The sequence below is a fragment of the Electrona antarctica genome, assembly GCF_951216825.1.
Source record: "Electrona antarctica genome assembly, chromosome: 17".
Lineage (NCBI taxonomy): Eukaryota > Metazoa > Chordata > Actinopteri > Myctophiformes > Myctophidae > Electrona > Electrona antarctica.
The window spans coordinates 38,939,863-38,959,855 of NC_136798.1; the positions used below are offsets into that span (position 1 = coordinate 38,939,863).

Genomic DNA, 19,993 nt, shown 5'->3' on the forward strand with positions numbered 1-19,993 from the left:
TCCGCCCAATCCAGAAGTCTCTCAGTGCAGCTGCAGCAGCCAATACCTTCAGAGCACCAGCACTCAACCAGGCACCCCACATGATCAAAGCAGAGTCACTGCTCACTACAGTTCGCCCAATCCTCCGACCACAAAGCGTGCTGACCGGTAGGTGCCTGACAGACAAATAAATATGACATAATTTTGTTCTTATTGACCTAACCTAGCCTAACCAAAGATGGGGTAGCATATATTGCAGTATATACAGTATGGGCATGTGGTATATTGCAGTGCCAATGGAAACATTATACATGTTGCCCCAGAAACAGAGTGAGTTGAAACACCAGTAACATTGTTTTCTAGGGTGAAAGATCCTCTGTTGGACGCGATAAAGACTGGTGACGCCGACAGAGTCAGAAAGCTAGTTAACGTCCCAGGATGCAACCTGGTGTCCAGTAAGCCTGGCTGGCTGTCAATCCACCAGGCAGCCGCCTATGGCCAGGAAGCCTGTCTCAGAGTGCTGCTGACAGGTAACACACAAACATCTATTGTCCTGCAATAAAGAACACTTTGACAGATGACATGGTAATTTGGGGGTTACTATTATTATCTTCTCTCTGTTCTACAATGGAACTGGAAGAAATGTCTTGTTTCTTCCAGCCCAGCCTGGCATGTTGAACAAGAAAACAGAGAAGGAACAGACAGCGTTGATGATAGCCGTCAATAAGGAGCATACAAGCTGTGTCCGTCTGCTGCTGGAGAGAGGAGCCGATCCTGAAATTGTGAATACAAATAAAGATACTCCTCTCAATAAAGGTACAAACACTGCAGTTTGTGCTGCAGTTAATCATTGATAATAAAATTAGCAGTGTTATGTCTATTCAGTGGTTCGCAATGCTGTTCTTTATTGAACCCTGTTGGTTGTCTCTCCTTCCGAGACCTCTAGTACTGTTGGTTATACGAAGCCATATTACAATAAGCGTATTGCTCGCTGTTTGTTTACATAACCAGGGTTATGTTATAACCTTCAGTTTTCTTTTTTTTTAATGATTTTTTTTGTGGCTTTCGCCTTTATTTTATATTTTTTATGGAGGGACAGACAGTAGGCTGACAGGAAATGGGGAGAGAGATGGGGGAAGACATGCAGTAAAGGCCGTCGGGATCGGGAGTTGAACCCGTGGCACACTGCCAGACTGGATTACCAGCCAAGGTGCCTGGACCACTGAGCCACGGCCCAGGCCCAGTTTTCTTTTCTACCATGACCCCTAATTCCCTACTCCTGGATTTATATCCTACCATATGTAGCATACCTAGTAAATGTTTGTGTGATCAATATAGCCAACAAGTTAATTGAATTCACATGGGGTTCTTGTTGTCATTCTACTTTGTTGATTACTAATCAGGGACTATAGTTAGAAGATGGTGAACAGGTACATGGTGCATTTGCCTTCATCCAAAGCACTTTACAGTGTGCATTGCATTCACCCATTCAAGCAAACATTCACAAACCGATGGCAGAGGAAACCATGGAAGGCACCAACCTTCTTATCAGGAGCATTGATTTACTTGCTTTATATGATGATTTCCTGTTTTTTCATAGAAGTGTACATGGACATCTTTAAATGTTCTGATGAATTGAAAGTGGTGGACACTGTTGTAAACAAGTCTTAGTGTTTTATTATGGTTTCGTCCACAAAGTAGCAGTTTTGATTTGTGCTTTCGTTTGAAATGTACCCATTCTACATACTGTGAAATAAAAAATCCAATCAATCAATCACAATTGAACTGGGAACTTTCCAATTCCCAAGTGGATGGTCTACGTACCTCCTGAGCCACTGCTGCCTCTATAACTGTTAATTGGTGGCTGGTATGCTGAAACCAGTTGGGTACTTGAGGAGAGGACCAATGCAATGCAAGAGTGCAGTTTAGCCAACACCGACTCTGGACTTCTGAATCATTGCCCTCCACACTCTAACATCAGGGTCTTGAGCTCTCCAATGTTGTTGGCTATGGATCAGAATATCGGAATGCCAGTGTGTAAGCGATTGACACACACACCCATAGAAAGGACTGGGATTGAAAAATACTGGTGAATCCTCGTTTAGTGTATCTGTACTGTACCTTAAACCTTTATGTATGTCCCCTAATATAATGTGTAACAAATGAACGTAAGCTATACCTACTCATCTTAAAAGATAAAGTATAATAAATAAAAAGAAGAAATACACAATACACTAGTATATTGACTTGTGAGTAAAGGTTTGTCTCTGAAGGAGGCAGTATTTTCAAAACATTTGCCTCTGCAAGTATAGTTCAGTAATCAAATCACATCCAAATTCAACAGAAGCTATTGTATCTCTTTACCAAACAGTGTCTCTTCTCCCCAGCATGTGAGAGAAACAATACGGAGCTGGTGGCCATTTTGTTAAGCTGGGGTGCAGCAGTCAACACTCCATGTATCCAGGGTTTTACACCGCTGCATGCAGCCGTTTCTCACAACAATGTGGAGATCTGCGAGATGTTGATCGAAGCCGGAGCCAAAATCGGTGCAACCAGCAACTACGGCATGACTCCTCTGTCCACTGCTGCTCAGAGTGGGAAATTAGAAACACTACGCTTCCTTCTCAAACACGGTAGGTACATGACACCCTAGTACTGCTGGTTTTATATCCTACTAGGACCTGTAGTACTGCTGGTTTTCTAGCAGTACAAGAGGTTATATCATAGGTTGGACAGACGGGCAGGCGGATAGTCAGACTGTGTTCTATTGTGTGTCCACTGTCCAGGTGCTGATATTAACGGTGTTGCAGCTGACGGTGCAACGCCGCTCTATGAAGCGTGTAAGAAGGGTCATGTGTCCATCGTGGAGGTGCTCCTGTCTCTCAAAGCAAATGTCAACATATGCTCCAAGTCTGGTCTTCTGCCCATCCATGTGGCTGTGCAGAATTCTCACACACGGTCAGAACCACTTCTCTGTTTACAATCAATCTTTCCTTCTACAACAAAGGTGGCTTTACACTTTACAGTAATGAAAAACACCAGTCTCTCTGTGTTTTAATGTCTACTTTTCGTTCCTTCAGTATCGTGTCCCTGCTGATTCCCGTCACCAGCCGGAACAGAATCATGAAAAGCGGCATCAGTCCGCTACACATCGCCGCAGAGCACAACTACAGTGACATCATGGAACTTCTCCTGGAGGCGGGATTCGACCCCAACTGCCAGCTTTCTGAAGAGCGACGCAAGAAGTATGAGGACAAACGCAGCACGGCGCTCTACTTCTCCGTCTACAACAGCAACCTGGAAGCCACTGAGATGCTGCTGGAGGCTGGAGCCAACCCCAACCTGGACCTGTTCAACCCCCTGCTGGTTGCCATCAGGAGAGAATCTATGGAGATGGCGTCCCTCCTCCTGAAGTACGGAGCTGACGTGAATGCCTCCATCTCCACCCAGCCCTCTGCGTTTCCCTCTGCGGTGCTCCTTAGCATGGACCACCTCCCCATGCTCAAACTGCTGCTGGACCACGGCTGCAACGCTCGCTCCTGTTTCACCTGCGTTTGCGGCAGCAAGCCTCATCCCACACAAACACACAGTGAAGAGCAGAGGAATTGGAAATGTGATGCTCCATGGAGCTGTGTCCAGGTGAAACCACTATTTTGTTTATACAGTATATTCACGACAAAAGTAAATGTTCGCTTCTATTGTTATCACGGTAATAATCCACCAAACTATTTACAATGTAAGCATTTAGCAGAAGCAACTAAGCATGAACAACACACAACAGGGTAAATAGTCGCACAAGTTAAGTACGAGAGAACAATCTGGTGTCTCAAAGAAGCTAGGACACCAGGTAATCAATGAACCTATCATTTGTCCCTTAGCTCAGTTAAGCTTGGAGATGACTGATGACTGATGACTGACCAGCTCAGTGGCCTTGTGGTTAGAGTGTCCGCCCTGAAACTGGGAGGTCGGGGTTCGATCCCCGGCCGGGTCATACCAAAGACTGTAAAAAATGGGACCCAATGCCTCCCTGCTTGACACTCAGCATCAATGGGTTGGATTGGGGGTCAAATCTACTAATTAAATGGCGCACGCTGCGGCTCACCGCTCCTTGGCTGTGGCTCACCGCTCCAAGAGATGGGTCAAATGCGGAGAACAAATTTCACTGCGGTAACGTGTGTGACAAATCGTACGACTTTGACTTTGACTTTGACTTTGAGGCTAGGATAGCGATCTGGGATGAGGAAATGTCTGATCCTTCATGTTATAAAGTGTAAACGTACAGGATCGCTGCAATGCGTTTCTGGAGGACAGCTGACTGCCCAGGAGACTAGTTGGAACAGAATCCATCAAGGAGTTCAGGGGGAACATCTTGGGGCAACATCTTGCAGGGGGGGAAGGACTTAATCAGCTCATGCACACAGCTCCGAATTGTCACACACGTGTCGCAGATGGGGAGCGAATACGGCTGAGCGTCACAGTGACCGGAGAGTTCGTGAGCAGAAATGACAGAGCCAAGAGATTTGCTGTAGAACGAAAAAAAAGAGGGGCCAAGTACAGATCGACTTACACTGTGATTTACACTGTGATCAATTTGCACTGTGTTTGCTATCCTGTCCAGTTGTGTGTTTTTTCTATCCTGTCTAGCTGTGTGTTTTCTATCCTATCCTGTGTAGTTCTGTGAGGCTGTGTCCAAGCCGTCCGTCAGTCACTTGGTGGGACCTCTCATTTCTCTGCTGTTAAACTACGTCAACGTCAGCCACGTCAGGCTGTGTTCCAGACTGATGGAACATCTGGTCTCTTCTCCACTCTGGACCGAAATCAAGATCAAAGCAGGTACGTTTATTATCTAGTATCCAATGAAACAGACAGTGTTGGAGAGACATACGGTAGGACAGCTGAGAGAGACAGGTCCATGTGATGCTGGAGATGGCCTTGGCCTTTTTCGAGAACTATAGTTACAAATATACTGTGTGTGTCTGTGTTTGCAGTGCCTCCTCATCCTCTCATGCAGCTGTGCAGACTGAGGATCAGACATCTGGTTGGTGCTGGCAGGTTAAAGCTCCTCAGGGATTTAGATCTTCCTTCCAGACTCATCAAGTTTCTCTGCTATGAAGTGGACTGTTCACTGGACCTGGACACTTAAACAGAACAATGGTCTGGACCACTGGTCACTCAAAGATCTCTGCCCACTGAAACGTCAGGGGGAATCAAAAGTCAATGAATGGAATAAAGGTAAGTGGAAACAACTCAGAGAAAATCACACCCGTGTGAAGTGAGGGATGCTCTTATCATCGTACACCCTTCATCATACATGCGTCCTCACCTTCGTCATCAATGTTTGTGTTACGCAATGTTTGTGTTTACACAAACACTAAAAATTGTCCATTCATTGTCAATGGCATTTCATGTTTTTGTTAGGACAGAATTTGGGTTACACACACCAAAAGCTGGACATAGGAGGGCCCCTCAAAAATAAACTATGGCTTCATATTGGTATTGGTAACATTTAATTTAGATTTTTAAAGAGCTGCTGGTTTTATATCCTGCCAGGACCTCTAGTACTGCTGCGTTTCTATCCTAACAGGCCCTTTATTAATGCTGGTGCTCAACCATAGAGTATATAAAGGATAGAGACCGAACTGGAGCGTTAGCCCCGCCCCCCGCTATTCATTTCAGTGGAAGTTGCTCAGTGGCGTTTTGAAGCACCCGGAAGACTTCCGGAAGTATAATGATAACTCAATGGCTCGAGCGAGCGAAAGTTTAGCCTAGCCCAGCTCCGGACCTCAATTTTGAGGTCCGGGCTTTTCACGTGACGTCATGAACGTCCGTCCACTTCCATTAAGTGCTGCAATTCCACATTTCGCCAGTAGGTAGTGGCATCTTCAACGTTGGAGTGCCTCACTGGCCCCTTGTGTTCAACCCTATTAGTCCTAGTATTAGAGGTCCTGGTAAGCAACCCATAGAAAACCAGCATTACAAGAGCATCTTGATGAACAGGGATGACCAGTGGTTTCTGGTGCATTCAAGCAGGATTCTGACTCTCTGTGGTTTCGTGTAGTTTTGTATTTATTTACACATCCATGGTGTCATATTGAAAATGAGTTATTTTATCACACTCTTCCTCAGATGCCAGGAAGACTATAGAGGCTATAAAGGGGATCCTTTAATGAACATAAACCTAAACTGTAAGATAATCAGTCATTAACATGTTGTTCTTTTACTATACTTGTATCCTGTTTTTGTGTTTTGTTTTCTTTATTCATTCATAATTCCAATATACCTAATTGTACTGTTTTTGTTATGAATAAAAACAAATTGATAACAAAAACCTGTTGTTGTTATTAAAGGTGTAGTGAAATGAAAAATGTTTTTCACACTTTTAGACCACATCGTCTGAAAACATTATAGGGAAGAAATAAGCCACATAGCAGTAAACTGGTATAGCTGGGGCCCGTTCCACGAAACTTGGATTAGAAATTAAGCCGGGATTTAACAGATATCCTGGTTTAATATATCCTGGATCAGCGATTAACCGGTTTCATGAAAGCTGGTTAATCTTGCCAGATTAATTTAACCAGTTAACCTGGATATGTTGAGGCTTGATTCGGTTTCATGAAAGTGATGCTACATTAGTTACCATGGAAACTAATGCTTTGGATTTAGCCTGCTCCGGACCAGGCTAACAGCCAGGTTTAACCTAATCCTGATGTCTTTACTGTTCATTAACACGAGGCCTGCCGGGAACATAGGAATTTTAAAACGTAGAATCTTGTGGCCTGCCACAAACGGAAAAGCCGTTTTAACAGCGATGTATTAATTAATGCATGTTTTAATACGATCGTATCGAAATCTACCGTCAGTTAGCTTTGTTATGCTTCTGACACAATGGGCGCGGCCATTTTGAAAATGCGCGCGCATCCACTTACATTGCCGGCTCTGGTTTCAGACGGCTTTATCTCACAGAAGCGACATTGCAGAGGACGCTTTGTCCCAGACAAGCGTTTTCAACGGCCTGTAGCAGGCGCTGTGATACTCGCGGTCAGCTTTTTCCACCGCCGAGCGAGACAACAACAACCGGTCATGATACCACACACAGCAGCTTTTCACAGGAACAATGCGATTACGGATATTTGGATCTTCAAAGTAAGTGTTACGCGCGATAAAACCTTGGCAATACGCAATCGAGGGATTAATGAATGGCGGCAGGCAGACGGTTAAGTAGTCAAACTGAACACAAACCAATGATGTTTTCCACACTTATTCAATTATTATGGGTTTATGTTGCCTTATTTTTATCGGTCTGCATTAAAGGACTAATTTAAGCACTATATAAAATCTAAAAACCTAAATATATAGGCTGCACAACATCATGACAGCTTGTGAGCTTGTAGATCAGCTGCTTTTGGTGAATGTTCCCCAGAATAGGTTTGCTGTCGTGCAAGTGCACGGTTAAGAAGAATTATTATATTATATTATATTATATTATATTATATTATATTATATTATATTATATTATATTATATTATATTATATTATATTATATTATATATTTTGTTTTTTTTGTAAAAGTGAAAACCACTAAATATTACCATTACTCATTGCTTTACAACATATTACCATTGTAACGTTTCACCCACTATTGAACCCATGACCCACAGTTCACCAGTCTGGCCCCTGTCTGGACAACAACCCCCTTCCCCAAAGGTAGCTCCCTCAGAGGAGGGAGTTATGGCCAAATATCACAATGCGACAATATCATTATGCTTACAATATTAAGAATTCTGTTTTAAGTTAATAGTAGTGGTAAAATGTAAACTATATTTTTGGGGTAGTTAATCATTCAGTCTATCCACTATTGAGAGTATGTTCTCTCTTTAATTACAGCAGCAGTATTTATTTTAGAAGCTTAAGTTATTTTTATCAGTAAGTCTTGAATAGATTAGTAAAGATACTGAGATATACAGAAGGGGGCAGTAATGCAACTATTAAGGATGCAAACTGCCATAATACCCCATGAAGAAGAAGGATCAGTAAATCTGTGTTCCACCGAATGGGTCTAGAGACAAAAAGCCAGGCTGTCTATTCAGCCAGGCTTTATGATCCTGGCTCGCTAAATCCGCCCATTCTAAGCCTCGCTTGGCTTTAGTGGAAGGGAATAAACCAGGCTGTAAAGACCAGGATTTAAAAATCCTGGTTTTGGCCTAAATCCTGGATTAGTTAATCCAAGTTTCGTGGAACAGGCCCCTGGCTGACTATCTGACTTGTAAACAAACACACTCCGTGTCTCCGTGCGTGTGTGCGTGCGTGTGACAGCCAGCTTACCTCTGAGGATCAGTTCACATCAGAGTGACATCAGAGTTGACACAACAGGTGGCAGCATGGCAGACAGGGAACTGAAGCACTTATATCCTCGTCTGGTTGCCAGCACGCACGTGAGTGGAAACATGCAGTGCACGTGAAGTGGTGATCACAGCATCCCTGACTGAGAGCATTGAGGCCCCATACACACGTCACGTACTGTACATAAAACAAGCGTTCTGTGTTTAATGCGCGCCACAACGCATTTCAAATGGGAGTCGCATTGTTTGAGCAAACATTTGTGTATGATGGCTGTGTTCTGCCCATCCAACAAAAATGTTTGGTCAAACCATGTGGAAATGCATTATGGCGGCCATTAAACACAGACAAGACACAGAACATGTGTTCTGTACGTGTGTATGAGGCCTGAGAGGTAGAAGTAGTCTACTCTGATTTTTACTTCAGAAACCTCTTAAATGATCTCCATATTGTAACTTCTTGTATTTTCTCATAAATGAACACCCTACTTGATCACACTAAAGCATCAATCAGATGTGCAACTTGAATTTGAATCCTGAAAAGTAACTATTAAATAGTTACTGGAATTAGTTTCTATCGGTGGGAAACTTTTTTGAAATATGAAGTTTCCCACCGATAGAAACTAATTCCAGGTAGTTTGCAAACCTATGTATGAATATTTGGCGAAAGTAGCCGATCTTCGAACATACAAGATCGGCTATGTTTTTGTTTTGTTAGGCCTATTATTATTTATTATTATTCATAAAGTTATTATTATTATTTAACCTTTTGTATGTTTTCTTTTTGTTTTTTGGCCCTATATTGACCATACATACAGCTTCACACAAGCATCAACAGTAGCAGATCTGTAAGCTCGTAGATCTGCATGATGAGATGTATAGCCTCTAAAATGTAGTGGAGTATGCTAGTATAAAGTATTGAAACGCAGGACATACTCAAGTTAAGTAAGAGTACCTCAAATTGAGTAAATTAGTTTACTTAGTTTACTACGTTCTACCCCTCTGGTATGAAGCACACGTGAAGGGTGATCACAGCAGATTGAAGTGCTGGCATAGGTGTGTGTGTGTGCGTGCGTGCGTGCGTGCGTGCGTGCGTGCGGGCGTGCGTGTGCACGTGAATGAAGTGTTGATCACAGCAGATTCCAGTAGTAAAGTATCTCCCCTCATGACTGCATGGGAAGCTCATCATATCAGAATGTATACAGCAGCTCTGTGTGGATGGAGAGCAGACTGCTACACTGCTGCATCTACACCAAACACTAGAGGTAGGTTCATCACACTGGGAGCATATTATACTACTACTAAAGCATGCTGTCGCTTTGTTTCATTCACCATTGGTGGCGAAAGGTACTCGTATGTCCTTTTTTTTTTTTGTAAATTAACCCCCTTACTTGATTATATCAAAAGTAGCAAATCCACAAGCTGACACATTTTGAGCTTGTAGATCTAATTTGAATCCTGAAAAGTATAACAGTTTTGGTGCTTGTGTAAGTGAAACTGTAGTTGTTTTATTATATTTTTTCTATATTGTGATGATATAATTAATTTTAATTAATTATTGCTATAGAGCAGGGGTGCCCACACTAGTTTGACTTGCGAGCTACTTTCAAAATGACAACTCAACTCAACTCAACTCAATTATCCCATTGCTGAATAATTGTTAAAAAAAATTCCTAGCAGTACACTTGGAATGGGAAATAGAGAGGAGGACATTTTATAAAAACCCGACCGATTTTAATAAAAACCCTACCAATGTTATATAACTGTATAATGCTACTGACGTCTGTGCGCAAAACTCTTGAAAACAAAGTATTGCATTGTGGGTTTGAGCTGACAGGCCCTTTTTGATGTCAATCAATCAAGTCACCTTACAGTAATTCAAGTGGCAGATGCCAAAAATACTTCGGGCGGGCGTACATTTCATCCAATCAGGAGAGAGAACCTCACAAACATCATATCGTCACTGTTGGGCAGAAACATCTTCACATTTGTATGTTTTTTTTTGTCTTTCTTTTTTGTAAATTAACGCGCTACTTCATCATGCAAGAGTAGTGAAAATAGCAGATCTACAAGCACACAGTGCCTCGCGATGAGCTTGTAGATCTGCTTTAAACAGTAGCACTAACCACACAGTGCAGACCAGCTGTGTTCTGGGGGGGGGGACAGATTGCATCCTAGATGGATTTTGATTGGCTGCCGATGCTTCCGTCGTTCATTAAATCACGGCGGAAGTGATCCAAACTAATCGTCCACTACTCGTCCACGACTAGTTATCGTTATAGTTGTGTGCTCGTTTCATTTGCTTATCCTGTGCCCTGATTGGACGAAATTCTTATCCTGACTTGAACATTGAGTCATACATAAAGACCTGGAGAGACAGGGAGACCCCATGTTACTGAACAACACTATAGAGCGCCAAAGTCCTGACGTCACTCGCTCATCCCCTGGTTCACGGAAGTAATTTCTCTACAATTTACAATTTACAATTTAGGCATTTAGCAGACGCTCTTAATCCAGAGCGATTTACATTAGGCAAGAACAAAAGTATGGGAATACATCACATATATAAAATGCATTTATCAAGAAACATGCGTAAGCTAAGATTGTAACTAGAACATACAGTATCTATATAATGACACTATACATATATACTATACTATGCTATACATATGTACTATGATGTGCTATGACTATGACTCTCTATGGAGAATAACATGGGGTCAATCGTTTCATATAAGCATTGTGGTCCAAAAATAAACAAGCTGTCTCAGCGTTATTGTCAGGGAGGTGTCTCTGTATAGTTTCGTTTGCGACAGTCAGTCACTCATGATTTTCTGTCTGTCTGTCTGTTTCTAGCGAAAATGTAACTAATTCAGTAGCAGTAACAATAGCGTTTTCTCTCAGTCAGTTGATTCTTCATATCCATATGAGTGAAACGGCCGGGGTGACATGTTTATTTTTCAAACACAGTTATGAAAGAACTGTGTGTCTAGTTCTTATATCTAAAATCCCGCTATGGGGATTACAAATAAAAAGTACATGAACCCGTGGACTCTGCAAACTTTGAATGTGCAATACAAATCTATAACCTCCACTGGACCATGCATTATGAAAACATTGCATCCATGTTGTGAATGATACATTGATAATACAGTACAGTACATATGTATATACGTGTAACAGTCCAAAGTATCATCATCATTAACAATCACACCGCTTTTAACACAATAGAGCTTTATCTGAAGACATTTTACAATACTGTATGTATATCATCAATGGGGGAAAGTGCACTTACTCAAGTATTGTACTTACTTATAGTACTTAGTATCATTGTGAGCTTGTAGATCTGCTATTGTCAGTACTTTTACTTATAAGTACTTTTAAGTATATTTTGATGTCAATACTTTTGTACTTTTACTAGGGCTGTCAAACGATTAAAAATGTCAATCAGATTAATCACAGCTTAAAAATGTATTAATCATGATTAACCAAACTAAGTCCAAAATATGCCATGTGTTTCTGCATATTGTTGTGGGAATGATAAGATAAATGAATATACATTTAACATGCGTATATGTATGTTGTTATTCTTTATAACATATCCAGTGTGGTAAGATGGTGTTATTAGTTCTACTCAAGTAAATAAAAAGAGTTAGTGTCGAAGTGTCCTTGAGCAAGACACCGAACCCCTAATTGCTCCCGATGGGCAGCATGGTTTCCTCCGCCATCGGTGTATGAAAATGTGTGTGTGTGTGTGTATGTGTGTGTGTGTGTGTGTGGGTGTGTGTGTGTGTGTGTGTGTCACTGTGTGTATGGGTGAATGTAATGCACAATCTATGTGAAGCGCCTTGGATAAATTCGGGCGCTATATGAATGCACCATTTACCGTTTACATGAACCACGTGGCCTGTGCTGTTTTCTGCCCTCCTTGTTGACGCAACTCTCTAATAGAAGGCTCCGGTGCGACCCAGTTGGCATGCATTCAGTCAGGTGTTATCTTATCCACATAAACACTGACTGAGCCAAGCTGGCCTGTTATAAATAGAGATGGAGGTAGGTTCCACCCAGTAACTGAATCTCTCTGTCTGTATATTTCCCACATACTGTGGGGACTGCGCATTAGTCCGACATACGTGACCGGTTAAGACTCATCCTGTGCGGTTATGATTATGGTTAGAGTAACCCAGCAAGCACGGTAAGGCCTTGGACGAATCAGTGACGTCTCGATTGGGGCCAGATCAAGTCAAACCAAGTCAGATCTGGCCCAGAATATCACCTGATTTCAACCAACATAAATTTTACCCACTAAGACGGACGTCCCTGGGTGAATCAGAGAGAGTCTGATCGAGGCCAGATCAACTTAAGTCATAACTAGTCAGATCTGGCCCAGAATAATAAACTATATTATTTCATCTGGTGAAGACGTCCTGGAAATGACGTAAAGATCATCCCCATATGGGCTGTGATCTGCAGCCTTGTCCTGAACGTCACCGGAGTCACTGGAGGACGTCATCATTACGTTATCATGACGTCATTTGGCTTGCTGGGAATGTCGGAATAACGAGCCGTCTGACTAATGGCGTGGACCCGTCCCTTATACTGTAGGCTCCGGCTATTTTGTGCCAACTAGACTTTCCACTATTTTGCATCACCAACAACCTTCTCTGAAGTCATGTGATGAAGATATACCAGCCAGATTTCTCATATACTATTCCAATTGTCTATAACTGCCTTCCTAAATTATTTATCATATACCCAACCTTTATGTGCCCCAGGTGAGGGGAGTGATGAAAGGACCAAGAGGGAGATAAGCTCTGTTTTGATTGGTCAGCTTCTGTAGTCGTCATACATCTTTGTTGGTCAGGTTCTACATGGTATACATGGTTGGACAGCAGCTGACAATCATGGACATGTCAATCATTTGTTTTGAACAGGTCAGGAATATCATATTATTTCTGTGTTGTCTTGTTATTCTCCCTTATCAGCATCGTCATTGAGACGATGGCTGGCCTTTCTGTGCCAGGAGCCTCTGGTCCATCGTTGGGGTTTGAGGACTATTCTGTCTACACCAACGAACCGCGCGAAGACCACAATTCAACTCCACCCACAGACACCAGACAGACTCCATGTCCACCCAATGCAGAAGTCAGACAGCGCAGCACCCCACACCTTCAGAGCACCAGCACTCAACCCAGAAACCAACACAATGACAGTACCCACACTATGCCCCGCCCCCTACGAGATTACATTATTACCGCTCACTACAGTTCTCCCAATCCTCCGCGTGCTCACCGGTAGGTGCCTGACAGACGAGTGAATATGAGGCCATGTGTTCTTACTGACTTAACCTTTATGTTTTTATGTTTTTCAGCAACACTATTGTCAAGTATTGTAGTGACAGGAACTGCAAAAAGGCAGAAATGTGAGAAATAAAAAACGGGACACCCAAATGTACTTTTTCCTTAGCCACGAAAAGGAACAGGAGAGAAGAGCACTATCTTTGAGACACACATAGGTATTTCGGGGCGTGGCCCGGTACATCTCCGCGGGGAGTGTGTATATGGACACTCTTTTTTTTTTAAAGATTTGTGTTTTGGCTTTTTGTGCCTTTATTGATAGTTACAGTGAAGACAGAGATATGAGATATGAGAGATATGAAGCACTTCTTTTTTAGTGATGAAACATGGACAGTTGCCGAATACTCCGAGCGAGGTTGAGGTGAATCTGATTATCATCCTAGGAGTTAAGTAAAAGACCACAGTCAATTCAAAATGGCTTCTTGTTGAGTTTTAGCTCATGGCATCAAGAGGATTTTTGAAATCTCAGCATGATATGAAATTATGTGCATGCAGGTGACCAATGATTTATTGGTGCAAGGAATACCGCTAGCATTGAAGTATAGGGTTTCACATTGGTCCAGTGCTTGGGTCCTAATCAAAATAAGTTAATATAAAGAGTGTATATATTAAGAGTGTGATTGTAAAACATACCGTACAGTGTAGGCTATATGTATGTATTTTTTTCTAGGGTGGAGGATCCTCTGATGGAAGCGATAAAGACTGGTGACGCCGACAGAGTCAGGAAGCTAGTTAACGCCCCAGGATGCAACCTGGTGTCCAGTAAGCCTGGCTGGCTGTCAATCCACCAGGCAGCCGCCTATGGCCAGGAAGCCTGTCTCAGAGTGCTGCTGACAGGTAACACCCTACAAACACTTGTTTTCTTATTGTCCTGCTAAAGAACACGTTGTTCTGGGGATTATTGGATATTCTCTCTGTTTAGTTTAGTGTGTCTTGTTTCTTCCAGCCCAGCCTGGCATGTTGAACAAGAAAACAGAGAAGGAACAGACAGCGTTGATGATAGCGGTCGATAAGGAGCATGCAAGCTGTGTCCGTCTGCTGCTGGAGAGTGGAGCTGATCTTGAAATTGTGAATACAAATCAAGAAACTCCTCTTAATAAAGGTAATAAATATGTTGTAGTTCCCAAGTCTGTTGGTTTACTCAAACCAGGTCCTATACTACTGTTGGGTTTCTATCCTATAGGCCCCTATTCCTAATAGCCTACTGCTGGATTCCTATCCTACCATGCCCCCTAGTAAATGTTTGTTTGCTCAATACTCCCGTTAGTCCGACCTGTGCTGCAGGTTACAAATCACCCATGCTGCGGGTTACAAATCACCTGTGCTGCGGGTTACAAATCACCTGTGCTGCGTGTTACAAATCACCCGTGGTTTCCTGTGAGGTTAGGGTGAGTTTAGGGTTTGGCATAGTGGTAGTAATAGTCGGACTAACGGGAGGTCGAACCACGCTCCCGGCCGGAGCAGTTAGGTATTTGTCTATTTGATTGAACCGGGAACTACCAATTTCCAAGTAGCTGCTCTACTGCCTGAGCCACTAGTGCGTCTACTGTATAACAATTCATTGGTAGCTGGCATGTAGAAATCAGTTGAGAAATGGGCTGCAGGTGAATACTCCTTTAGTTCATCTGTACATTAACCCTGTCTGTATTAACCTCTACTAAAATGTTCAGAAATCCAACCACAAACTGTAAAGCCTAATTCAACGGAAGCTATTGTATCTCTTTACCAAACAATGTCTGTTCTCCCCAGCATGTGCGCGGAACAATGCAGAGCTGGTGGCCATTTTGTTGAACCATCGTGCAGCAGTCAACACTCCATGTATCCATGGGTATACAGCGCTGCACGAAGCTGTTCGCCAGAACAACGTGGAGATCTGCGAGATGTTGGTTAAAGCCGGAGCCAAAATCAGAGCGACCAGCAAATACGGCATGACTCCTCTGTCCACTGCTGCTCAGAATGGAACGTTAGAAACACTACGCTTCCTTCTCAAACACGGTAGGTACATGACACCCTAGTACTGACCTAACCCCTGGTTTTATATCCTACTAGGACATGTACTGCTGGTTTTATATCCTATTAGGACCTCTAGTACTGCTGGTTTTCTAGCAGTAGAGGTTATATTTAGGTGGCAGACAGACTGACTGAGTTCTAGGCCTATTCTGTGTCCAGGTGCTGATATTAACGGTGCTGCAGCTGACGGTGCAACGCCGCTCTATGAAGCGTGCAAGCATGGTCATGTGTCCATCGTAGAGGTGCTCCAGTCTCTCAAAGCAGACGTCAACAGATCCACCAAGTCTGGTCTTCTGCCCATCCATGTGGCTGTGCAGAATTCTCACACAAGGTCAGAACACTTCCCTGTTTACAATCAATCTCTCTAGGTCGTCCTCAGGCGAGCCCTCCATCGTTGCTTCCAGTCATCCCGGATATCGTTACCAGCTCGTTGGTGCTTTGCACTCATGCGTCTTTCTTGAGTACACCCAACTTGTTAATGTGGGACGTCCTCGTGAGCGGTGCCCGTGTGTTGGTTCCCATAGCACCAACTTGCTGGCTGGGAGCTCTTGGTGTCTTTGGCAATGCTAAAAGGTAAACAGACGGACGGCGCGTCCATATATGGACTAAACGGTTGGCAAGAACAGGTGCCAGAGGGGGGGGCTTTTTACAGTAATGGAAAACACCAGTCTCTTGTGTTGCTGTGTTTTAATGTCTACTTTCTGTTACTTCAGCATCGTGTCCCTCCTGATTCCTGTCACCAGCCGGAACAGAATCATTAGAAGCGGCATCAGTCCGCTGCACACCGCCATGATGTTATTGCACAACCGCAATAATATCATGGAACTTCTCCTGGAGGCGGGATTCGACCCCAACTGTCAGCTTTCTGAAGAGCGACGTAAGAAGTATGAAGACCAACGCAGCACGGCGCTCTACTTCTCCGTCTACAACAGCAACCTGGAGGCCACTGAGATGCTGCTGGAGGCTGGAGCCAACCCCAACCTGGACCTGTTCAACCCCCTGCTGGTTGCCGTCAGTAAAGCATCTATGGAGATGGCGTCCCTCCTCCTGAAGTACGGAGCTGACGTGAATGCCTCCATCTCCACCCAGCCCTCTGCGTTTCCCTCTGCGGTGCTCCTTAGCATGGACCACCTCCCCATGCTCAAACTGCTGCTGGACCACGGCTGCAACGCTCGCTCCTGTTTCACCTGCGTTTACGGCAGCAAGCCTCATCCCACACAAACACACAGTGAGGAGCGGAACCGCGATGCTCCACCATGGAGGCTTATACAGGTGAGTCTCCAGGTGAGGCTTATACACTTATGTATGTTTCTATTCATGCTCACTCGGAGTCGTCATATATGACAAAAATCTCTGGTTGAAATGCAGGCGTGCCTCGACATTCTGGATCATTGGCCACTCATTTGGAGGCCAATGAGGAGGGAGTTAGAATAGTCAAGCTTGGAGATGACTGAGGCCTTGATCAGGAGCAGGGTAGTCTCCAGAGTAAGGAAGGGTCTGATCCTTCGGGTGTAAACCTGCAATAAAGAGTGACCACTGCAAGGTGTGTGTTGTGAAGGATAGCTGACTGTCCAGGACTACACTCAGACTCTTGACAAGACTCCTACATGGACTTACCTGGGAAGAAGTGATGCTCATTCTTATCTGAATTGAGCTCGACATGGTGGGAACTGGGAAGACTGCACTGTTAGATGTCAGCTAGGCAAGCTGCAATGTGCTCTTCAGCCTGAGTGGTGTGGAAAGAGAGAGGGGAGAAAAACAGTGGAGTGTCATCAACATAAAATAGTGATAAGAGAGCTTGTGAAGGACAGATAGAAGGATCAGGACTGCAGAGTGGGTAGCGTTTAATAGCCGTCATCAGCCTTTATCAAGACCATGCAATGGAGCCAAATGGACATTTCCTTCATATTGAGGTTGTTGTCAGTCATTGTCCGACGACCCTAATCCTCTAACCCTAACTTCAGTCTTAACCGGCCACGTAAGTAAAGCAAAGTTGTCGTATAGCGCAGTTTCACGTTGTTGTGTGAGTAAAGTTCTGTGTTTTCTGTCTAGTGAATTTCTATTCTAGTTGTGTGTTTTCTATCCTGTGTAGTTCTGCAACGCTGTGTCCAAGCCGTCCATCAGTCACTTGGTGGGACCTCTCATTTCTCTGCTGTTAAACTATGTCAGCCACGTCAGGCTGTGTTCCAGACTGATGGAACATCTGGTCTCTTCTCCACTCTGCACCGAAATCAAGATCAAAGCAGGTATGTTTATTATCTGGTCTCTGACACTGTGACATGACACAGAAATAGAAATCCCTGGTGTGATCTGATTCTGAGTCTAGAGTCGCATTCAAACCAGGATATTTTACTGCGATTAAATTAATCCTGCTGCGTATTGTCGGAAAGTGCGCTTCGGTGTGAAGGCTCATTTGATTTCTGGTGTGGATCAAACAAACGCATTCTAGATCACCAAAAGAAACAGGGGTCTCGCTTCGCTTCCAAGCGCAGCAGAGGGCGGATCACCTCAGGTGTGAATGCAATCGCATCAAATATAGGGGATGAAACGAAAATGTGCCATCTGTGGGATGAAGAAGTTGGTATTTGTATTATTACGCAGCGCAAAGATGTTCCGTGGACAGATGTGGTCTAATGAAGAGATAGAAGCCTTTGGCTTATCGCAATATGGCCAGGCGATCACATTTATCAAATGCTGAATGTTACACACAAAAACACTGCAGTGTAGGAGATTTAGCAAGACAATGGAGGCGATTGGGTTTGAACAATGTTGCATATCGCAATAAAATAAAGAGTTTGCACAAGCAGTACAGACCTGGACCGGGAATCCTGACTGCTCCTCTGATCTGGAGTCAGATAAAAGTGGTAGGTTTGTTTGCGTAGACAGGCTACTCCTACCAGGTGTAGGTTTGTTTGCGTAGACAGGTTACTCCTACCAGGAAGGGTATGGCCTGGTTAGCCTGCAATGACATGCATAAGATCTGGTCATCCCAGCTTATTACTCGAAGTATAATTTTCGACACCATAGATTTCACTGTGTGGTTTATGAATTGGACACATTGATAAAGTTCCCTGCTGCGGTTGACAAAGCACAGTGTGAACGCAAACACAGCAAACGAAAAAAGCAAGAATGATGCAACTTCACCTCCCCAATTGCACCGCCTTTTTCGAGAACTAGTTGCAATATCATCTGCGCGCGCGCGTGCACGTGCGCGCGCGTGTGTGTGTGTGTGTGTGTGTTGCAGTGCCTCCTCATCCTCTCATGCAGCTGTGCAGACTGAGGATCAGACATCTGGTTGGTGCTGGCAGGTTAAAGCTCCTCAGGGATTTAGATCTTCCTTCCAGACTCATCAAGTTTCTCTGCTATGAAGTGGACTGTTCACTGGACCTGGACACTTAAACAGACCAATGGATTAAACCACTGGTCACTCAAAGACCTCTGCCTATTGAAATGTCTGGGGAATAATAATAATAATAATAATAATAATAATAATAATAATAATAATAATAATAATAATAATAATAATAATAACTAGAACTGCACTCTGTCGAGTGCCTACTTGCTTGTTGCACTAGTAGGCCATAAACGGCCTACTAGTGCGCAAGCAGAGTGCGCAAGTACTGTCGACCGCTACAAAATGTCAAATCTCAGCTTCTCTTTGAAAGAACGATTGAAATATTGAATTATTAGGTTTAGCTATTTGCTACGTACCTACTTTTTGCACGTAAAAAAGTAGTATTATGAAGTATATCGTAATAAAGATGTGGATTAAAGGACTCCGATGGTGACGTATATCTCGATCAGTGTCGGGTGGATTAAAGGAAATGCCTCTATGTATATGTAATTTGTAAATTGATAGCGGTATACTGTGGTTACTTTTGATGCGTATGCACCGTCCCAGCATATGACGTCAGGGTATAACTGGTATAGCTAGCTCTCAATGATGACTAGCTCTCAATGATGACGTAATAAAGATGTGGATTAAAGGACCCAATGCCTTCGATGGTGATGTATATCTCGATCAATGTCGGGTGGATTACAGGAAATGCCTCTATGTATATGTATATGTAATTTGTAAGTTGATTAGTGGTATACTGTGGTTACTTTTGATGCGTATGCACCGTCCCAGCATATGACGTCAGGGTATAACTGGCGTCATATGCTAGCTCTCAATGATGACGTAATAAAGATGTGGATTAAAGGTCCCAATGCCAGAGTGTAATTGGTTTTCGATGGTGACGTAATGACGATATGTTTTAGTGTCAGGAGGATTAGAGGTAATGCTCCTACCTATTAGAGGTAATGCTCATA

The 19,993-nt window shown here is 43.4% G+C and overlaps 2 protein-coding genes across 2 annotated transcripts; both read left to right on the plus strand.

Annotated features, from left to right (window-relative positions):
• Positions 1-90: 90 nt before the first annotated feature.
• On the plus strand, positions 91-19,097 carry LOC306941255 (ankyrin repeat and SOCS box protein 2-like). The gene is made up of 7 exons (XM_079526598.1): positions 91-147; positions 343-795; positions 2,367-2,612; positions 2,766-2,937; positions 3,060-3,618; positions 17,775-17,928; positions 18,927-19,097. Exons 2-7 carry the CDS (start codon positions 651-653, stop codon positions 19,079-19,081), a joined length of 1,431 nt encoding a protein of 476 aa, XP_079382724.1. The 5' UTR covers positions 91-147; positions 343-650; the 3' UTR covers positions 19,082-19,097.
• LOC306940532 (ankyrin repeat and SOCS box protein 2-like) lies at positions 13,410-17,652 on the plus strand (the record flags this gene model as incomplete). Its single annotated transcript, XM_079525630.1, has 7 exons — positions 13,410-13,609; positions 14,343-14,509; positions 14,619-14,774; positions 15,422-15,667; positions 15,842-16,013; positions 16,396-16,954; positions 17,647-17,652. Exons 1-7 carry the CDS (start codon positions 13,539-13,541, stop codon positions 17,650-17,652), a joined length of 1,377 nt encoding a protein of 458 aa, XP_079381756.1. The 5' UTR covers positions 13,410-13,538.
• Positions 19,098-19,993: the final 896 nt, after the last annotated feature.

Bases quoted from the DNA above. Each gene is read 5' to 3' on its own strand.
- LOC306941255 (XM_079526598.1), top strand. From the start codon at position 651: ATGTTGAACAAGAAAACAGAGAAGGAACAGACAGCGTTGATGATAGCC. The intron at 796-2,366 runs GTACAAACACTG...TCTTCTCCCCAG, and splicing joins AGATACTCCTCTCAATAAAG to CATGTGAGAGAAACAATACG. The intron at 17,929-18,926 runs GTATGTTTATTA...TGTGTGTTGCAG, and splicing joins CGAAATCAAGATCAAAGCAG to TGCCTCCTCATCCTCTCATG.